We start from the raw sequence: 22,680 nt of genomic DNA on the forward strand, positions 1-22,680 counted from the left end.
ATGAATAAATCAAATTCTTAAAAAAGAGTTTTTCCATAATTAAAAACACTGTGGGCAGAAAGTTTAAATAATTTAGTTTTCAGGAACATTTCTCTTTTTATTCCCATTCATACACATCAGTGGTGACTTTCAACCAGGTGCAATAAGAAACTATGAAGAATGAATTACTATGATTTACAATATAGCTATCATTTAATTAAAAGTGGTAATTATAATAAATAAATAAAAAAATAAATAAAATAAAAAAAACAAGTGTACAGTATATATTTATATATATATATGTTTGAGCTGTTGTGCTCATTAAAAGCTTTTCAATGTTGGAAAATTATTCTTCCCTCTGTGTTGAAAGAGTTGTCAAACTTTTGTGTTGCATTTGCTGCATTTGATAAAAAAAAAAGATAAATAAATAAATAACTTTTTGATTAAACATGAGTTCTTGTTATTTTTACATTTAATGTAATTTTGTGTGACGTTAAGGAGTTCTGATTGTAATCTCTGCATATGCAGAGATGCCTGCAAGGTTTCTCTGCTTCTGCTCAGACACATAAAAATAACTTTTCAAAAATCATGAATAGCATATGGTTTACCATTCCTTAGATTAAATTGTCTGAATTCGCAATTATCTCTCAAGTCATTATGAGCAAGAAAAACACATTGTAGTAGATGTTCATCTGCAGGGAGCGAATGCTGATTCAAATGTCTGGTTTTAGCTGCCTGGAATACCTTAAACATGATGAAAAACTGATGAAATGAAACTAAATTTTCATCCTCTGTTAATGAAGCATCATCCACACCTCCCTCTCTGTCCTCCCAGGATGCACCTGCAGGTCTCGTCTCCATATTTATAGCTTCATGTAAATTTAGAGGTCAAGTGTCAACTGTAGGACTGGAGATACTGCTCACCTTTAAGTCATTTAGTAAGTTAGTGATAATGCTGTGTGTTGTTCCAGAGACTGTGTTATGCAATGAATTTCCCTTTTGGTGTCTTAAAGTATCAGAATCTGATTTATTATTAAGGTGAGCCTTAAATAAAAAGTATCTGCAAACACTGTGATGGTTTTTTGAGCTCTGAGAGAAAAACAGACTTTGTGCCTGGATCAATCTTCTAATCTTTTAACCTACGACTGAGTGATAATTAAACATCAGTGTGTCAGACAGTTCCCTCTGACACCCTGAACTCATCATTTACATGCAGCAGGAAATAAGAAGAGGAGGTCTGCAGCTGCATCCTGTAAAGGAAGAAATGGAGAGAAGAGAGGAGATGCTTCACTGACTGAGGATAAAAAAATCACTTTCACTTTTAAGGTGTGTGAAGATCTCTCAAAATGGTTTAAAACTAGTTTTCCTGCAAACCCCACACTTTGCCTACTGGGCGACCTGGGTGACACCAACATAGGAATACACTCCATAAACTTGGTCCTCGCAGTCTTATGCATCGCAAAGAAAACTATTCTTGTGAACTGGAAAGATAAGAATAATTTGTCTATCCAGCAGTTTAGAAATCTCCTGTTAGATCACATCAGCATTGAGACAATGTCTGCCTCCTCCAGGAACCAGTCAGATGACTTTCATTCCCTCTGGTCCCCTGTGACTGGCTACATCACTTAATGTAGGTGGAGGATTGCGGCTTCGCTGGGATGGGGGCGGATGTGGGTGGGGGGTCCCTGGTGGCTTCAGGTCTCCGGTTGTCTCCTGGGTGGGGATCTAGGCTGCTCCGCTGCTGGGTCGGCTGGGGGTTCCGGTCTGGGCGGGCGGCATTGGGTGGGCCCCGGGGTGGGGCTGCCTCGTGGCGGTGGGGGGTGGCTGCCGGGGTGCCTGGGTCGGTGTCCGTCGGCCCCTGGCCGGGTGGCTGGTCGGGCCCGGGGTGGGCCGGGTGGGGGCCCCGGGCTCTGGGGCGTCGGGTCTCCCCCCGCTCCTGGGGGTGGGGGGTCTGCCGCTGCTGGGGGGGGCTGGGCCCGTCCGGATGTGCCGTGCCGGGGGTTGGTCCGTGCCCTGGTGCTTGGTCGCAGCCCGGAACCTGGGTGGGGGTGTGTTTGTGTGTGGGTGTGTGTGTGTGTGTGTCTGTGGGTATGCTGGTGTGTGGGTGGGTGTAGAGGGACGTGTGTGTGTGTGGGTGTGGGTGTGTATGAAGGTCTGGGTGTGTGCGTGTATGTGTGTGTGTGAGTAGTGTGCGGGTGTGTGTGTGGAGGTCTATGTGGGATGTGGGTGTGTGTGAAGGTATGTATATATGAGTGTGTGCACGTGGAGGTCGAGGTGTGTGTGGAGGAGTGAAGGAGTGGGTGGAGGCGTGAGTATGTATGGAGGTGCTTGTGTGTATATGCAGGTATGTATGTGAGTGTGTGTGTAGTGGTGTATGTGTATGGAGGGGTATGAGAGTGTGTGTGTGTATGTGGGCACCGGTGTGTGTGTTTATAGGTATGTGCGTGACGTGTGTGTGTGGAGGTATGTGCACGTATTGAGGTGTTGGTATATAGAGGTGTGTGAGAGTGTGTGTGAGTGGCTGGGGAGAAAAAAAAAAAAAAAAAAAAAAAAAAAGGGAGTGTGTGCGTTTGCAGGGGGTTAGGACGTGTCCTCTGGGGGGCGCCCTGGCTGGGTGTTGGGGGCGGGGGCCTGGGGTTCCCTTCCTTCGCCTCGCCCCCCTCCCACTCAGAAAGAGGAAAGTGGCCCCTTGGGCTGGTGGCTGGCCCCTGGGGGGGTTCGTGGCGTGCCTGGGTTGGGGTGCCTGCTCTGGGCCTGTGACGCCCTTCGGGGCCGGCGGGGGACGGGGGCGCCCTAAGCCACTGGCGGGTCGTCTTCCAGGGGGGAGGCTTACCCCCCTCTGGACCTACATCTCCTGACCCCTCCCCTCCCCACTCTTCACTACATACACAGGTAGGGCCGTGGGGGGTGTGCTTGTTGCGCTGGGCGGGGCAGGGGGGGTCATCATAGTGGCCCCGTTGCTTCGCCGAGCGGCAGCATGCCTCCCAGCTTTTAATTCCACTTAGTCACTGAGCACAAATAACATTTGCAACATACAAACACGTTTTGGGGGGTGGAACATGCGAGGTCAGGTGGGTGGGACTGCTCAGGTGGCCCCACCCCCTCCTCAATGCAGTTACTGCCCCCCAATTTTAACCCTCTTTTTTTAATTGCAAACAGCACATAATATATTCCCTCACTAGTGGGGGAGGGAGGGGCGATGGGGTCTTCAAGCGCCCCTGTCTCCATGGATGGCCCGGGGGCGGGGCGGGCCGGGTGGCCTGTCGCGTTGGCCCGGGGCGTGGGCGGGCTGTCCCGGGGGGTTTGGCTGCTGGCCCTGGGGGGAAGGTGCTGTTTTGGGGGTGGGGAGTGGGGGACTGGGGCGGGGTGGGGGGGGTGGGGGCCTGGCTCGTGTCTCCTCGCCTCCTGGCTGGGGCTGTCCCCCCGCGGCGTGGGGTGGCGGGAGGATGGTGGTGGGGGGATGGTGTTTGTTTGTGTGTGTGTGTGTATGTGGGGGGGGGGGGGGGGGGGGGAGAGTGGTGTGTGTGTGGGGGGATGGGTGGTGGAGGGATGGTGTGTGTGTGTGGGAGGGTGGGGTGTGTGGAGGTGGATGTGTGGTGTGTGGGAGGGGGGGTGGTGTGGGTGTGGGAGGATGAATGGTGGAGGGATGATGTATGTGGGGGAGGATGGGGTATGTGTGGGAGAATGTATGGTGCAGGGAGGGGGAGTGTGTGGGAGGATGGATGGTGGAAGAATGGTGTGTGTGCAGGAGGATGGATGGTGTATGGGAGGGAGGATGGTGTGTGTGTGGGGGAGTGGTGTATGTTTGGGAGAGTGGGTGATGGAGGGGTGGTGTGTGTGTGTGTGGGAGGATGGGGTACGTGAAGGTGGATGTTTGGTGTAGGAGAGGGAGGACGGTGTATGTGTAGGAGAATGATGTATGTGTGGGAGGATGGGTAGTGGAAGGATGGTGTGTGTGTGTGTGTGTGGGAGGTGTGAAGGTGGAGGATGGTGTATGTGTGGGAGGATGAGTGGTGGAGGGATGATGTGTGTGTGGGAGGATGGGGTAGGTGTGGGAGAGTGTATGGTGGAAGGATGGTGAGTGTGTGGGAGGATGGATGGTGGAAGGATGGTGTGTGTGTGGAAGGATGGATGGTGGAAGGATGGTGTGTGTGTGTGGGAGGACAGAGTATGTAAGGGTTGGATGGTGTATGTGTGGGAGGATGAATGGAGGAGTGGAAGGAGAGTGTGTGTGTTTGTGTGTGTTGGTCTGGGGGGGGGGCAGGACTGGTTCTCGGGGTGTGCGGCTGGGCGCTGGGGTGTGGGGCTGGCCTCTGGCGGTGGCCGTCTGGGCGGGCCGGGTCCCCCCGGGTGGCGTGCTGGGCCTTGGCCTGTGGGGGTGGGGGGTGTCCCTGCGCTCCTGGGCCCGGGCCCTCTGCCCCGTCTGTCCCGGGCGGCCGGTGCCCGGGGGGGTCGGGGACTGCTGGCCTCGGCCTGCCGGGGCCGGTGCCCTGTGTCCGCGGGGCGGCTCCTGCTGGGGTCTCCTGCTGCTGCCTTCCTGGGAGGGCGAGTGGTCGTCTCTGTGGACCGGTCGGGATCTGTAGCCTACGGGGGGGCTGGTGGCCTGGGTCTCGGGACCGCTGGCCTGACTCTGGCCTCTGTTCAAGTGAGGTGGCATCTGCATGATCACTCTGCATGGTCACTCCTTCCTGAACGTCTCCACACAGTCTTTGCGTCGCCATGTGGCCGAGTTCTCCAGCATATCCACACAGGTTTCTCTGCGCGTGTTCTTGAATACAGCAGTTTCACTTATATCTATTATCATATTTTTTTTTCTTTTTTTTTTTATTATTTCTGTTCTTATTATTATTATTACTCTTACTCTTATTATTATTACTACTACTATTATTATTATTACTATTATTGTGATTATTATTATTGTTACTATTATCAACTAGTTGTGTAATGACCTACTGGCCAGGATGATCTTAGCTATATATGTTGCAAGTAGTATGGATTACATGGTTTTCTGTATAATGTTTTAAGTCCCCACCCGCACTCCCCACACCCTTTCTGTCCCTCTCTCTCCCCTCCCTCTTCTCTCTACTTTCTTTTCTATCTCTCTCTCTCTCTGTCCCCTCCGGTCGAGTCCAGCATTAAGAGTCTGATTTAATAAAGTTTTTCATGTCATCAAGAGGGACTTTATACATGTAGTATAAATCCCTGCTTGATAGAGTAAAATTGCCCAGCACCAGACAGCAGCCAGACAATCATTCTGTTTGCAACGATGCTGGACAAGACAAGTTAAAAAAAAAAAAAAAAAAAAAAAAAAAAAAAAAAAAAATCACTTTCACTTGTTGCTCTTTATCTGATGTTTCTCACTTCTTACTGATGGATTAAGAACAACATTTTAAATCAAGTGTTATCATGTTGTTGCAGTTTGACAAAGCAGATGTAATCTCATTTTAATTTCTCTATTTAATGTCTTTTCTTCAATCATTAAGCTTAATTTAATCTGAGAAGAGCAACAGAGGAAGTAACAGTATTGCATGAATAATGTGCTTTTTCTGTTTTACAACATCTCTGATTGTCAGTGGAACAAACATCAAACCATTTAAATATCACATTATAATTATCACCTTTATGATGGAAAAAGGAAACATAAACAGACAAAAACATGCTTATTTTGTTTGCTGTAAAATGTTTGTTTAATAAATGAAATAAAAAGGTAATTCTGTACAAAACCTTATTCTGAACAAAGCTGATTAGCAGCATGCAGACACATGTAATGGAAAATTTACACAGAACCCTTATATTCTGTAGACTACACTTTGCATTGTTAAAGCTTGGCTTATGTTTTACTTAGGGAGGAGAATGACTGTGTACCCAGATAAGGTACACATCTTTTCTATTATCTAAAGGCTGAGACCAGTAGACAGAGCAAAGAGTAAAGAAGCAGGTTTTAATGATGGTTGTGGTCCTGTTCTACTCATCAGCAGGACATTCAGACTTGTTGATGGTTTTCTCTGCAGTCTGGGAGCCCAAAGACACTTTACATGTGTAAACCTTATTCATGTTCCAGTCTGATGTCTGGATGGTCAGAGAGCTGCTGATCTGGAAAGTCTGGTCTGGTCTCTGAACAGCAGTGCTGGTAGAGATCCCACTGCTTACTGGACTCCCAGCAACCAACCAGCTCACATCTGAGAAACCCTTAGACTCTCTAGGCAAAGTGGACAGACAGACCAGATTGACTTTGCTGGACTGGAGCTCAGAACTGGACGGAGGGAAGACTGTCAGGACAGGAGCAGAGAGACTGGAGCCTGGAAGGACATGGAGGACATTCATATAATCAAATCAATAAAAACAAATCTAAGTTTATTTCTTCTGTTTATAGTAATCCCGAGGATTTAACTTAAACAAAAAAATATACATTTTCTATCAGATCTGACCTCAAATCAAAACAACAAACCTAATATAAAGTGCTTAGTTTCTTGAATTCATTTAAACATTGCTTTACATTTCTGTCTGTTTTTGCATTGACAGTGACAAATAACAACTAAGTAAATAAAGATAAAAATTCAGTCAATACAATTAAAATTTTACAAAAAAAAAAAAAAATCTATTTGAATTGATAATGTGATGTAAAACATGGGAATGATTCACATACTGTAACACAATTTTCTTTCTTTACTTTTTTCTTATATATTTGTCACAATTTGCCAAAAAGAAAAAAATATTTTCTTAATGTACAAAGGCCTCAGCCAAGTTCATGTAAAAACAAAAACCAAAAAAAAAAAAAAAAATCTGATTTAAATTATTTAGGAGTTGTCTTCTTAATTTACATGTTAAAACATGACATAAAATGCAACGTATGATCAACTGTCCAACATCTACAGGCCAACCTGATAAAGCTGGTATAACAAATACAAATAATAAATATGAACTCAAACATTTAACAAGGAATAAAATAACTTCAAATTAATCTATTTAAATAGAACAGAAATGAAACTCCAACTCCACTGCATTTATATAGCATTTAAAACATATAACATGTCTTGTTTAAACAATTTAAAGTTACTTACTTGTTACAATCAGCTTGGTTCCTTGTCCGAATACCACAGTGATTCAGTTTGTACACATGGCTGTACAAAAACCTCCTGACTGTCCCTGATGAGGGGAGTGGAACTGAAACATCTTGTTGAGACCAACGTTCACTGTCAACATCAGATGTCTGATTTTATTACAAAACACACATTCAAGTATGTTTCTCTGTCTGTAAACTAATTTAATTTGTGCCTTTTATTATGTTGATGAACTTTATAACTTTGTTTTGATGTCATAAAGTCCTGTCGGGCCTTTTTGGCCTGTGGGACTCCAGCTGATGGGTATCTGCGGGCCAAGCGGAGCACAGCTTCGGGGGTCGCTAAGGCAAAAACTTGGGCATCGGAGGAGTTTGGAGAGGCCATGGAGATGGCTTCCGGACGGCTTCGAGGAGATTCTGGTTCACCATCCAGCGGCTCAGGAGGGGAAAGCGGTGCTCCGTCAATACTGTGTACAGTGGGGATGGGGGGCTGCTGAACTCGACTCGGGACGTTGTGAGGCGGTGGAGGGAATACTTCGAAGACCTTCTCAATCCCACCAACACGTCTTCTGATGAGGAAGCAGAGTCTGGGGTAGCTGGTGCTGGCTCTCCTATCTCTGGGGCTGAGGTCGTTGAGGTGGTTAAAAAGCTCCTCGGTGGCAAGGCCCCTGGGGTGGATGAGGTCCTCCCAGAGTTCCTTAAGGCTCTGGATGCTGTAGGGCTGCCTTGGTTGACACGCCTCTGCAGCATCGCGTGGACATCGGGGACAGTTCCCTTGGACTGGCAGACTGGGGTGATGCTCCCCCTCTTCAAAAAGGGGGACCTGAGGGTGTGCTCCAACTACAGGGGGCTCACACTCCTCAGCCTCCCCGGTAAGGTCTATTCAGGGGTGCTTGAGAGGAGGGTCCACTGGATAGTTGAACCTCGGGTTGAGAAGGAGCAGTGTGGTTTTCGTCCCGGTTGTGGAACAGTGGACCAGCTCTACACCCTCTTCGGGGTCTTTGAGGGGGGCATGGGAGTTTGCCCAACCAATCTACACGTGCTTTGTGGATTTGGAGAAGGCATTCGACCGTGTTCCCCGGGGACTCCTGTGGGGGGTACTCCGGGAGTATGGAGTGCCGTACTCACTTGTACGAGCTGTCCGGTCTCTGTACGACCAGTGTCAGAAATTGGTCTGCATTGCCGGCAGTAAATCAGAATTGTTTTCAGTGAGGGTTGGACTCTGCCAAGGCTGCCCTCTGTCACCGATTCTGTTCATAACTTTTATGGACAGAATTTCTAGGTGCAGCCGAGGTGTCGAGGGGATCCGGTTCGGTGGCCTCAGGATTGGGTCTCAGCTCTTTGCGGATGATGTGGTTCTGTTGGCTTCATCGGGCCATGATCTTCAGATCTCACTGGAGCGATTCGCAGCCGAGTGTGAAGCGGCTGGGATGAGAATCAGCACCTCCAAGTCTGAGACCATGGTCCTCAGCTGGAAAAGGGTGGAGTGCTCTCTCTGGGTCTGCAATAGGGTCCTGCCCCAAGTGGAGGAGTTTACGTATCTCGGGGTCTTGTTCACGAGTGAGGGAAGGATGGAGCGGGAGATCGACAGGAGGATCAGTGTGGCATCTGCAGTGATGCGAACTCTGCATCAGTCTGTTGTGGTGAAGAGGGAGCTGAGCCAAAAGGCAAAGCTCTTGATTTACCGGTCGATCTATGCTCCTACCCTCACCTATGGTCATGGGCTGAAAGTATCTCCATGTGTACAAAAAAGTTTCCAGGTGTAAACTGATGTTTAAACAGGACTATTGATGAACTAAATATGTGATCCTGTGATTCCAAAATCTATGAAGTATCTGGTTTAAACTTAACACATCTTAAATAATATTATAAATAATAATATTAATAATAAAAATAAAAACAATAATAATAATAATGAGATATAAAATGTTTTTTTCCAAAAGTTTAAACCACCATAAGATCATTTGCTTTTGTTCTTATTTGTAAATAACTTTTTGGTTTGTAGTTGACCTTTAAACCTGTTAAAGAAAATGTGAGATACACCAGTAAAACACCACGAAGGGAAAATGTTTGTTTAACTACCATCACAATCTGTGAATTAGAGATTTTATATCCAGACAGATTTTGTGTTATGATTGAATATAACTTTTTTGTTTGTTTATTTTGTTATTATTATTGTTATTATTATTATTATTTAAATGATTAGAAGTGAATTAAAAATTATAGGTTTGCATATTCTTTCATTAAAACAACTCCACTGGTTGATTATGAAAAACAAAATTATATATTAAATCTTTCGCTAGTAAATTTTCTTTGTTCAATTTGTGTGCATAATTCAAAAAGCAGAACATGAATCCAACTTTAACGTTTCTGGAAATTAATATTTGAAAAAAAATATATAATTGGGGGAAAATCCAGAAAGCAGTGAATGTTTAACGTGCACTCAATATGTACCAGTTGCACAAAAAGCAGAAGTATAGTGAGGAGGTTTTTGTCACAGTGTAAATCACTGTGATACGTGCTCACTAGCAGAGCTATCCCATGTTTTACAGTAATAAACTGCAGAGTCTCCTTCCTCTACATTGTTGATGATCAAACGATAATCAGATGTTGACTGGTGATTACACGTGAATTTAGGAGAAGAGAACCCAGAACCATATGCTGGAGAACTATAGCCATGATGATGTCTCAACACATACTGAGGAGCTCCACCTGGAATCTGTTTATACCAGCGAACTTCATTGTTAGTAACAGTTCCCAGGTTACAGTCCATGGTGGCTGTCTCTCCTTTCCTCACAGTCAGAACAGGAGGCTTCTGTGTCACCACCGTCACACCACTCACACCTGGAAACAAGAAGATGACATGAAGTCAAGAGAAACACACAGACTGATGAATCCAGCATGAGCTCAGATCTGCAGTAAGTCAGCCTCCTACATGTTAGAGCAGTGATGAGAGTGCAGAGGGTCCCCAGCATGTTGTCAGTGTGTGCTGAGAATGGTCTGTAACTTGGAAAGTGAGCTTACTGCTGACAGAATAGAGGGTTTAGAGGATGAGGAGAGGAGGTGCTGGAGGAGTCTTTTAATATAACACTGAAACTGAGAGGACTGACAGGAGGAGGAGCTTTTCATATGAGTGGTGTGACGGTGGTGACAGACACCTCCTGTTTCTCACCATGAGGAAACGAGAGACATCTATTATGGACTCAACCTGGGAACTGTTACCAGTATTCCCGGACAAATTCCTTAATCTTCACTACTTCAAAATGTCCATGCTTCATGATGTTTTCAAGGATTATGACAATAGAAAATTTGGCTTTTTAATCTTCTTTACAGACATTTTTTTTGTCCTTTTGTTTAAAAGTTCAAATTAAAGCTTTAAAAAAATCTGATAAATGAACTGTAAAAGTGGGTCATACTAGTGTAAAACATAAAAGAAAAAATCTTGTTAAAATTGAATCAAGATTTCTTCACCAATGCTGCCTCCTTGTGTTTAAATGTGATATTAAACAGAAATGCAAATATAATTCATTTAATATGATCTCTACACCAGGATACAACAAAATCAGAAATCCTAGTAAGTTTTCCTTATCTCATAGGGATCATAATGTAATAAATTATAATATTTTTTGAGGAAAAATAAAGCTTTTAGCTACTGTTACCTTGTTTCTTTTAAAATTATTTTCACATTCATTATATTAATAAACACATGGCAACAGTAAGCCTCAAGTCATGTTGAACCTGCAGTACTTCAGTATGTTTGAGCCTCCAGTCTGTCAAACTTTGTTTTCTCTCCTTCCCAGTTGGTCTATTAAAGGTTTGTAACAGTTTATAGAGAATTTCAGATAGACTGGATCCTGGAAACATACAGAAATGTTTAGTAAATGGTATATTGCTGGGGGTAACACAGACCCCCAGCTGTGGAAACATTGTGGAAAAATACAAATATTTGGGCACCACCTTTGACAGCCTTTAACACAAAGGATATTCTTAGGAAATATCAGCAGCAGCAGTATCTCCTAAGGAAACTTAATTCCTTTGGAGTCGAAAAACCTGACGACTTGTCCTTCTGCAAGTGGCTTTAGTGGGCGACTTGTTGCATCATAGTATTGCTTCTGAGTGAGTCTTTTCTTTTTGAGTTGTGTAGAGATTTGCTTTGCGTTCTTTGGGGCTGGCGCTAGCAGTGTGGTGTTGACCGGAAAAGTTGAACGTGTCTGTCTGGACATAAGGCGTTGAGCAGGTGAGCCTAATGTTTTGTCACGAGGGACATTCCTGATGTTTAGTAGGTTGAGGAAAACATCTGTCCCGTCTCTATGAGACTTTTCCATTAGCTGCTTCGCGCTGCGGACTGCCCGTTCAGCTAGTCCATTTGACTGTGGGTATTCAGGACTGCTGGTTATACTAACAAAGTCCCACTGTTCAGCAAACTCCTTGAAACGCTGACCGGTGTATTGCCTTGCATTGTCGGAAATCAGGGTGTGAGGTGCTCCATGGACAGAAAAATGTCTTTTGAGCTTTGTGATTACGGCGGCTGAAGACGTGTCCCGGCGAAGGTCGATTTCGAACCACCCTGAGTATGAGTCGACTAGCACCATGTATTGTTGTCCATGCCACTCGAACATGTCTGTGGCGACTGTAGACCAGGGCAGGGCAGGAACTGGATGTAGTTGTAGGGGTTCCTTCTGCTGGTGTGGTCGGGTGCTGTTGCATACTGAGCAGGAGAGCAGTTCTTTTGTCATGTCTTTGTTCATTGTCGGCCAAAATACTGTGCTTCTGGCTCTGCGCTTTGTGGATTCTAAGCCTGGGTGGCCTCTGTGCATTATGTTGATGTACTCTTCTCGTAGGGAGTCTGGGATTACGGTTCTGAGACCTTTGATAACGATGCCATCCTCCACTACTAACTCATCTCTGTAAGGGAAAAATGGACGGACAGAGAGGGGAACTTGGCGTTCTTTGTTAGGCCAACCGTTGTGAATGGCAGTGCTGAGAGTTTGTAGAACTTGGTCCTTTGCTGTGTGGGCTCGAAGCTCCTCCAGCCTGGCAGTGGAGATGTAGCTGACGGACATTACTTCAAAGTCATCATTTGCACTTTTTGTTTGAGAGACACTGCTGCTCGGGGCTCGTGATAGAGTATCAGCTAGGTACATGTATTTGCCCTCTTTATAGACTAGAGTGATGTCGTAAGCTTGTAACCGCAGTAACATCCTCTGTAAGCGAGCCGGGGCAGTGTGAATGGGCTTTTTCAGGATAGTAACAAGGGGCTGATGGTCTGTTTCGACGATTGTGGGCTTCCCATAGATGTAGTCTCTAAACTTGGTGCACGCGAAAACTACTGCCAACAGCTCCTTTTCGATCTGTGCATAACGCGTCTCTGTGTCTGTGAGCGTGCGAGATGCGTATGCCACTGGCTTTTCATCTTGTAAGCATGCGGCACCCAGTCCATAACGAGATGCATCACAGGTTAATGTCACTGGCTTTTTTACATCGAAGTATGATAGGACTGGTGAGCTGGATAAACATGACTTGAGATGCTCAAATGCTTGTTGGTGTTGTGGTAACCAGTACCAGGCGGTGTCTTTGTGAGTAAGCTGTCGGAGTGGTGCTGCAATGTTGCTAAGATTTGGAATGAACTTCCCGAGATTGTTCACCATGCCAAGGAACCGTTGTATAGCAAGGGGGTCTTGAGGGATTGGCATGTTTATGATAGCTTCAGTCTTTGTAGGGTCAGCTCTGAGACCTTCTTTTGTGAACATGTGTCCCACATAGCAAACTTGGTCTAGGCGAAACTTACACTTGTGGGGGTTTAGTCTGAGTTTGATTTCTCTTGCGCGGTCAAGCACTTTCTTGAGGTTACCGTCATGTTCCGCAGCATCGCGACCTCCCACGATGATGTCATCGACTATGATAGCGCAGGGGTAACCGGCAAATAGCTGTTCCATTGAGCGCTGGAAAACTTCACTTGCTGAGTTGATGCCGAATGGCATGCGCAAGAACCTATAGCGCCCGAAAGGTGTGCTAAATGTGGTCAGCATCGACGACTTGTGATCAAGTTTTATTTGCCAGAATGAACTTTTTGCATCGAGCACTGAGAACAGTGTTGCACCTGACATTTGGGTGGCAACTTCTTCGACACTGCGCATTGGGTAATGGGGTCTCTTTAAAGCAGTGTTCAGGTCCTTGGGGTTAATGCACAGCCTTATCTCCTCCTTGTCCTTTTTATGTGCCACGACCATTGACGAAACCCAGTCCGTGGGCTCAGAGACTGTGGCAATGACACCTTTGTCTGTCATGTTATCGAGTTCTGCCTTAATTTGTGCTTGCATGGCCAATGGGATGCGGTGTGCTAGACGGACAACTGGTTGTATTGCTGAATTCAAAGTCATGGAGTATGTTATAGGGAGGTCTCCAAGCTCATCACTGAAAACATCGTTGTACTCTTTGCGGACATTTTTGATAAAGTCTGCGTACGTCTCTGTACCGATCTGGTGGACATGGGGGCTCAAGGTGACAAGTCCTAGGCGCACACATGCACGGAATCCCAGTAGTGGTACTACATTGCGATCCACCAGGAAAAAAGGTAGAGTTTGTTCTTGTCCATCTAGGCAGAGAGGCAGTGTAGCAAAACCGTCTGTTTCAATTTTACCTCCTCCATAAGCCACTAGGTTGGTAGCTCTATTGCATTTCATAATTGGTCCCACTGAAAGCTGTTGAAAGGTGTCTTTTGCCATGACGTTACATTTTGCTCCTGTGTCGATTTTCATTTCAATGGGCTTGTCCCGTACATGCAGAGTGACAAATCCTTCGTCCCTGTCCTCTGCTTGGGTATTGATAGTGTCCACCGATATATTGGGCTCGACACCATCCACGTAGAAGGTGTCATCAGTTGTACTGTTGTCTGGCTGCTCCAACTCTAGCTGATGTACAGGTTTTCTGTTGTAGTGCCTCTTAACAAAGCTTTTCTTTTCAGGGCTTTGGTTGTAAGGTTTGGATTTACAGCATATCTTGTAATGGTTCCATTTTTTACACTTGTGGCATTGCTGGCCAAATGCGGGACATTTATCCCTTTGTGCAACGTGGTTGCCTCCGCAATTGTTGCAGTTTGTGATCAGCTTTGCATCGTGTCTGGTTGCTTGTTTATATTTTGTCCTGTGGTGCCCTCCAGTGGAGCCTGGCTGCAGTGCATCCACTGTGGTGGCTGGCTGTTTTGCGAGGGCTTTAGTATTCTCCTCAGTCATCTCATAAACACGACAGATAGAAATAGCTTTGGCAAGAGTTAAGTCGCTATCGCGTAGCAGTGCCTTTCTTATACTGTCCTTATTTATGCCACACACAATCCTGTCACAGATTAGCTCATCCGTCAGATCTCCAAAGTGACAACTTTTAGCTTTGATCTTCAAGTCACTGATGAAGGATTCAATAGTCTCACCTTGTTTTTGATTGCGAGAGTGAAACTTGTGTCTCTCCATTATTTTGTTGTGTTGTGGGTTGCACATTTCCCGAAATTTCTTCTTCAGACACTCGGGGTCTTCTCTGGACTCGGCTGCATGGATCACGGCTCCGTCCTCACCTGGCACCCTAACCTCCGCGGCGTAAACAAATGAACGTTCCCGTTCAATAGCCTCTGCTCCTGCGAGATTGAGGAGGATGTATGCCTTTGTTTTGGCAGGTTTGTTTGAGTGGGCTGCCTCGATAAAGATATCGTATTCTCTTTCAAAAATTCGCCAATTCTCGGCGAGGTCCCCATCGAAGACGAGTGGGTCGGGTCTGCGAAATCCCTCCGCCATGTTCGCTAGGTCGTTGGCTAGTTGCAACGTCTATCTTCTCCTTGCAAAACGAGGAAAAATATACCGTAGAAAAAAATTACAGGCGATAGATCCGAGACATCTTCTGACACCATGTCGAAGTGAGTGAGGAGACCGTGCTGTAGTTTAATCGTTTTAATTACAACTGCCAGCAACTGGTTAACGTGGCGTATAGACATGAGTCGTGAGCATAAAACGTAACATATTGAGCATGCGCACTTCTAGCAAGTACGGTATCTGTTATAGTCCACACATGGCATAAACATATCATTCACCAGAATGATCTACAGTGCGGGGACATGAGGGGCCACAGCCTGCAGCTATGTCCAGCTAGAGAGGCACAGCGCAACCACCTGAGCAATCACCAGAGGGAGACCACAGCGCTGGGGGACACACACAGGTCACAGGCGTAGGAGACAACCCAGATCAGGAGCAGGCCTCAGTGACGGGGAACAGGTACCCACCTAGAGTGAGGAGGCCTCCAGAATACCTCAAGGACTATGTGAGCAAGTAGAAAAAAAAATCACACACACACACACACACAAGACAGAAGAGGGAGATGGGTGGAAAGACTGTTCGGGTTACGAGTACTGTTTAGATTACTCTCATGGTTAATTGAAATGTCGGGTTTAGGATGTTGTTACTGTTCAGAGATCAGCCCATCAAAAGCAATGATTACTGTGTATATTGTTTATGTATGTCTCTGTGGTTGGAGACATAGCTAAAAATGGATATATGGAACTTATTTTATGTAGTTTATTCACATTTTTCAAATGTTTACTTAAGTTTAATGTAGTTAACTAAGTTAAGGGGAAATTACTTATTTCAGAAAGGAAAATGTAGTATCAGGCTGGAGGAACTGCCGTTCTGTTGTGTTAAGGTTCTGGTTGGAGAGAGGGGGAGTAATGAAAGGTCGGGCCAGACCAGTAAACAACCAGCTGGTGTCGAGTGCTCTCTAATGTATTACTTATATTTGCTGTAAATGCGGTGTTACCCACTAACAGAACCGTATCCTCATATTCTCCTTAACCTGCTGATTCCACTCCATCAGCCTCCAAAAGAGAAACCACCTAAAGAGTCTGAATCGAACTCTTTAAGTATTTAAAATACTTTGGCACAAAGTCAAATTTGCTGAATGAACTTGAAAGACACAACATACCCATCATGAGCAGGAAACATAAAGGTAACAAACATAAAGACATAAAGCCCAGAAATTATTTTTAAATTAATGATGTAAATTCTTATGTAAATTCACAGTTTCAGAACATTTTGAAAGATGAAATGAGTCGTGTGATGTCCATCTGAGGTTACTTGGGAATCTTCTCATTGCATTTGCTCATATCTGCTCCTCTTGTCCAGAGAAAAAGGTTATAAACACACTCTTTTTAAAATGTTCATTTAATGGTTGACATTAGTTAAACAGATTCTGATTCTGTGAAATGTTGAAAGGTAAAAAAGTATTTATCTGTATAGTACTTTTAATGGTCCTGTCTGGCAAAAACACACAAAGAATGACCAAGACAATTTTTAATTAAATAACAATGGTGTTCTTAAAGTCCTGATTGTTTTGATTTAAGACAGTGAATAAATGAATGACTGATAAAAGATATGCTATTGCAGTTTTACTATTTTCTTCTTGTTTTTGTGTAAATAACAGTATATAGAGTGTTTTCTGCAACGTATATAATCATCATTGTAAACATGCAGATGTAATCAAAGCTCCTCCTCCTGTCAGTCCTCTCAGTTTCAGTGTTGTATTAAAAGACTCCTCCAGCACCTCCTCTCCTCATCCTCTAAACCCTCTATTCTGTCAGCAGTAAGCTCACTTTCCAAGTTACAGACCATTCTCAGCACACACTGACAACATGCTGGGGACCCTCTGCGCTCTCATCACTGCTCTAACATGTAGGAGGCTGACTTACTGCAGATCTGAGCTCATGTTGGATTCATCAGTCTGTGTGTTTCTCTTGACTTCATGTCATCTTCTTGTTTCCAGGTGTGTGTGGTGTGACGGTGGTGACACAGAAGCCTCCTGTTCTGACTGTGAGGAAAGGAGAGACAGCCACCATGGACTGTAATCTGGGAACTGTTACTAATATGGCTGTTTGCTGGTATAAACAGATTCCAGGTGGAGTTCCTCAGCATGTTCTGAGACATCGTCATGACTGGAGTTCTCCAACATATGGCTCTGGGTTCTCTTCTCCTAAATTCACGTGTAATCACCAGTCATCATCTGATTATCGTTTGATCATCAACAATGTAGAGGAAGGAGACTCTGCAGTTTATTACTGTCAAACATGTGATAGCTCTGCTAAGGAGATTGTATCACAGTGATTTACACTGTGACAAAAACCTGCTCATTGTTACTTGTGCTTTTTTCACTGCTTGCACTTTACAACAGCTCTGTTAGACATTTCTCAAGATTTTCTGTAACGTTGTTAAGTTTACTTTCAGTGTCAACATGAAGCTCCCATTTCCCTAAAAGTTTAATAAACTAAAAATGTCAATTTCCACCAGACCTTGTTTATAATGAAAGTATTTACTGGCTTCAATTTCTATGTAAAGTCATGTTTTCAGTGTGATCAGTCCCTACTGAAAATGGTGAATATGCAGATATCCACATGAAGACATAAGTATTTGTGTTTCTTTGTAAACAACTGCCAGACAAATAATATCACAATTAAACTCATTTACATATATATATATATATATATATATATATATATATATATATATATATATATATATATACTGTACACTTGTTTTTTATTTTATTTATTTATTTATTTATTATTTTTACTACTTTTAATTAAATGATAGTTATATTGTAAATCATAGTAATTCATTCTTCATAGTTTCTTATTGCACCTGGTTGAAAGTCACCACTGATGTGTATGAATGGGAATAAAAAGAGAAATGTTCCTGAAAACAAAATTATTTAAACTTTCTGCCCACAGTGTTTTTAATTATGGAAAAACTCTTTTTTTTAAGAATTTGATTTATTCATCAGTCTTGTTTTTAGTGTTAACTCTCCTCCTTTTTTCCTCCTCACTGTCTTTATAAGCCACTGTCTCTCTTTTTAACTCACTTCAACTTGCTGATCTCTCGTCTAGACAGTAAGGAACATTTACAAGACAACCTGACATCATGCTGTGGACCCTCTGCACCCTCATTACTGCTCTAACATGTAAGATGTTCCTCTGATTCATTTTATATTCTGTGTTTTCAGACTAAAAAGTTTTATTCATGTCTTTTTCTCTGTGTGTTGACAGATGTTGATGCAGCCAAACTGGTGACACAGACTCCTGAGGGGTATTGCACGAAACCAAGATAAGCGATTAAGCCGGGATATGTTGGTTATCCTGGCTGAATTTAGCCCTAAGTCGGTTGCATGAAAGCAGCTCAAACTAAACCCGGCCAAGTTACTGTGGTGATTTATCCGCTGCAGCTAGCCTGCTCCAGACCAGGCTAACTGCTCAGGCTAAGATTAATCCTAGCGAGTCACCTACATGTCCAACGTCAATTCTGTGAGGAATTAATGTGTTTTACAGCATGTCCATGGTCTTCCTAAGTATGGCGCGTCATTTTAATCATCCAGTATTAAAATATTACATATACAGTCACTGTACATTTAATCGAAATCTGTTCATAATCGCAACAGCCTTTTTATATGGATTCGAGTTGTAGCATTATTATTCTATTCTATTCTACAGTCATTTAGCAGACGCTTTTATCCAAAGCGACTTACATTTGAGAGTAAGAACAACACAAGCATGAATTCAAACAAGATGGGACGTCATAATTAAGTGTTAGTCAGACCGCTTTTGAGTCCAGTTGGACCCAGGTGCTGTCGTGTAGTGCTAGTGCAGTGCATATAATTTTTATTTTTTATTTTTAGTCATTTTATTTAAATACAGGATCACGATTTCATCACACAATATCAACTTGGTCATAAGTGCATGATTTCATCAGGCCAAGTGTTATATTGCTATGCTAATGAAGACTGCTCGTCAAATTGCTGTCAGAGGTTTTATAAATATGTGTTTTATTGCAGTAATTGAGATTACAAAACACAGCGGATGAGGTTTCAAAGGTGTTTTCAATTTAATCTGTGACGAAGACAATGTAGAATATTCAGGTCCAACTCCCCTTCACCTGTTCCCTCTTCATAATGGCTTGCCGTTTTTGGATGAAGATGTGCTGGACAAGGAAGCCCGCATCCTCAGAAGAGCATTCAGACGTGAACGAGTCTTCAGGGACAGGTCAGATCCCCTGGCCTTTGGAGATGACTATGTCATTGAAAGATACAGATTTTCGGGTGATGGACTAAGATATTTATGTAGGCTGCTGAGTCCAAAAATACAGCACCAGACAGCGCGAAGCCATGCCCTCACTGTACCACAGATGATCTGTGTCACATTGAGATGGCTTGCGAGTGGGAGCTTCCTTTATTCTGTTGGGAATGCAGAGAACCTCAATAAAGGAACCATTTGCCGGACAATCAGATGCGTTTGTCTGGCGCTGAAATCATTCAGCAATATATTCATCACCTTCCCTGGCCACAGAAGACCCCTCTACATCAAGGAGGAGTTTTACAAGATTGCAGGTAACCTAAATTTTAATGTGCACCCATTAGTTTCTAAGTATATCTGTCACAGTTGGATACTCACTATTTTTTGTTACAGCTTTCCCTAACATCATTGGGGCAGTGGATTGCACACACATAAGAATCAGACGCCCCTCAAGTGAACATGAGGGAGATTACATTAACAGGAAATCCTTCCACAGCATCAATGTTCAGGTAAGAGTGATTTGTGGTTATGACCTACATGAATCTGTTCTGTGCATTTAATGACCTTAATAGGCTACAACTAAATATTTCAGATGATCTGTGATGCTGACTGCCTTGTGAGCAATTTAGAGGCAAAGTGGCCTGGCTCAGTGCATGACTCTAGAGTCTTTCGGGCTAGTCCAATTTATGAGAGACTTTCACAAGGTAGCCCACACATTTGTACTGTAAGCACCTTGGACATTGTGTGTGTAACTCTCTTTTCTAAATTATATTTTGTATTATCAGGTGAATTCTCTGGTGTGCTGCTGGGAGATAAAGGATACGCCTGTGAGTCATTCCTCTTGACTCCCCTTGCAGATCCCCAAACCCCACCACAGCAGGCCTACAACCATGCACACAACAAGACAAGGGCTCGAATCGAGATGACCTTCGGCCTTCTGAAATCTCGGTTTCAGTGCCTGCACCACCCGAGGATTTCCCCGGACAGAGCCTGTGATGTTATTGCTGCATGCGTAGTACTGCATAACATTGCAGGCCTAAGAAAGGAGAGACCCCCCCCGAGTGGCTGTTGATGTTGACTGGGAAAATGCTCCCATCTTCCCAGACAACATTAATGGCAGACTTGTCAGGGAGCAATATATTGCAAGTTTCTTCACTTAATTTTTGGATTTAGCCCCTTTATTTAATAAAAGAGCTTTTCCTGTGTGAGCGTTTTGTTTAGCACTGGTGGTTCTTTGAAATTCTTTTACATTCATGAAAAGAGGACGGACACCAATGTTCTAGTTTTTTTTTTTTTTTTTTTTTTTTTTTTTTTTATTAAGCAGTCATTTGTCTTGGTTGCTTGGATCCTACGACAGCAAAAGTAACAAGGATTAAAACACTGTATTGCAGATATGGTTACTGTGTGCATTGAAACACTCACTTCTCTTTCTAGTTTCTGGATTTCCAGGTCCAGTTTTCTGAGTGTCCGGCGTTTAATCTCTAGATCCAGCTCTAGTTCTTGGAGCTTTCTCTTTTTGAGTCTGATTTTAACATCTGCCAGCTCTATCTGTCTCTCCAGGTGCTTTGCATAAAGTATTCTGACAGTTTGTGAAGTCTGTAAAAGAAATGTCAATTAGCACTGCAGGGTCCTGTTACACATTTTCTATTAGCACCACATCACTGACTTCATATCCTTCATGGAGTAAATAAGCAGGCCAATCCCATAAAATTGACATGCCTCAAACCTTCTGGACTCCACTGACACAGTCTCCTCAGCTGCAGACGTGCATTCTGCAGCTGCAGATGTGCCTTCCCCCTGCCGTATACATGTAGCGAGAGGACTCGGATTAAGATTTCACAGAACATACCAAGCCTGTGATTTCGAGACACTGTACTAACCGGATCATCTTCTGGTGGCTCCAAAAGTGTAATTGTGTTCCCAGACACTGCAAGGTTATCCAAAGTCAGACACTATATTATATTTGATTGTGTTCCATGTGCAGTAGAATTGCAGTACGTGATGTACCTTGTATGAAGCGGACAGTTTCTGTGGCTGGGACAGAGTCAGTTATTGTCCCTCCCTGGATCCCCTCCATCACGGGCCTCCCTTTATTTAAATGGAGTGCCAGTTCCTCTGCTGGAGTCACATCCTGGCTTGGTGGGCCGCCCCCTGTGCCAGTTCTATAGGCCTTTTTTTAACTGCTACAATCATACAGACATTGAACATGTCAGCAGACACCTCATTTATTCACCTCATTTGTTCACGGTTATCTACTTTGGAGTCACTTACCAGCCTGCAAAATGTTCTTATATTTAATTTTTACTTGCTGCCAGGTCCTTTTATGGCCAGACAGGTTTGTCCTTTATGAAGGACAGAAAGATAAAATAGATAAAAACGTTACATGAGGAAAATAGATTAAATGACACATTGTGGATAATTGTTTGCACCTAATTATACTCTACATTTCCTGAGTAACATGCACCTGCTTGTCACTCTTAAAGTATACAACAGTTAGTGGATTTGAAAAGTAACTCCTTTAATTGTAGCCTAATTATGACGGTTCCAGTGGAGCACTGTTTATTAATTGTACAGTTTTTGACCACTTACGCATTGAGCTGGTCGGCTATTGTCTGCCAGGCTCTCTCGCGTTCTTTACTTATGGCATTGGTATTGCCTTTTTTCCTTATAATATCCTTAACTTCGTCAGAGAACTCCGTCAGGAGCTGTTGTTCAGCGGCCGTGACGTAGGACGCGAAACTTTTATCCATTTCCCCATCGGTGATTCTGTGAGCGATCGCGAGGTCTGCTTCAGTATGCCGTGCACACACACTTATCCCAACTATCTTCACCTGGCTTAACCTAGCCGCACCTTCTCATCCTGGCTCAGCAAACGTGCAACCAATTAAGCCAGGATAGGCCGCGCAAGCTAGGTCAAGCTGGGCTTGCTTAATCATCCTGGATTTCTTTATTCAGAGGGGTATTGCACGAAACCAGAATAAAGAAATCCAGGATGATTAAGCAAGCCCAGCTTGACCTAGCTTGCGCGGCCTATCCTGGCTTAATTGGTTGCACGTTTGCTGAGCCAGGATGAGAAGGTGCGGCTAGGTTAAGCCAGGTGAAGATAGCTGGGATAAGTGCGTGTGCACGACATACTGAAGCAGACCTCGCGATCGCTCACAGAATCACTGATGGGGAAATGGATAAAAGTCGCGCGTCCTACGTCACGGCCGCTGAACAACAGCTCCTGACGGAGTTCTCTGACGAAGTTAAGGATATTATAAGAAAAAAAGGCAAAACCAATGCCATAAGTAAAGAACGCGAGAGAGCCTGGCAGACAATAGCCGACCGGCTCAATGCGTAAGTGGTCAAAAACTGTACAATTAATAAACAGTGCTCCACTGGAACTGTCATAATTAGACTACAATTAAAGGAGTTACTTTTCAAATCCACTAACTGTTGTATACTTTAAGAGTGACAAGCAGGTGCATGTTACTAAGGAAATGTAGAGTATGATTAGGTGCAAACAATTATCCACAATGTGTCATTTAATCTATTTTCCTCATGTAAC

General features: G+C 44.0%; 1 protein-coding gene and 1 pseudogene across 1 annotated transcript; one reads left to right on the top strand and one right to left on the bottom strand.

Moving 5' to 3' along the window:
- Positions 1-5,809: 5,809 nt before the first annotated feature.
- On the bottom strand, positions 5,810-10,113 carry LOC121634721 (immunoglobulin kappa light chain-like). Its single transcript, XM_041977604.1, has 4 exons — positions 9,975-10,113; positions 9,558-9,883; positions 7,041-7,074; positions 5,810-6,278 (listed from the first exon to the last, which is right to left on the bottom strand). Exons 1-4 carry the CDS (start codon positions 10,012-10,014, stop codon positions 5,944-5,946), a joined length of 735 nt encoding a protein of 244 aa, XP_041833538.1. The 5' UTR covers positions 10,015-10,113; the 3' UTR covers positions 5,810-5,943.
- Positions 10,114-19,008: 8,895 nt separating this feature from the next.
- Positions 19,009-19,830, top strand: LOC121628077 (annotated as a pseudogene).
- The last annotated feature ends 2,850 nt before the right edge of the window (positions 19,831-22,680 follow it).

The sequence above is a fragment of the Melanotaenia boesemani genome, chromosome 2, assembly GCF_017639745.1.
Source record: "Melanotaenia boesemani isolate fMelBoe1 chromosome 2, fMelBoe1.pri, whole genome shotgun sequence".
Lineage (NCBI taxonomy): Eukaryota > Metazoa > Chordata > Actinopteri > Atheriniformes > Melanotaeniidae > Melanotaenia > Melanotaenia boesemani.

Excerpts from the sequence above, each read along its gene's own strand:
- LOC121634721 (XM_041977604.1), bottom strand. The coding sequence starts at position 10,014 with ATGCTGGGGACCCTCTGCACTCTCATCACTGCTCTAACAT. Across the intron at positions 9,884-9,974 it reads TCTCATCACTGCTCTAACAT|GTGTGAGTGGTGTGACGGTG; the intron begins GTAGGAGGCTGA and ends TCTTGTTTCCAG. Across the intron at positions 6,279-7,040 it reads AACCAAGCTGATTGTAACAA|GCTCCAGTCTCTCTGCTCCT; the intron begins GTAAGTAACTTT and ends ATGTCCTTCCAG.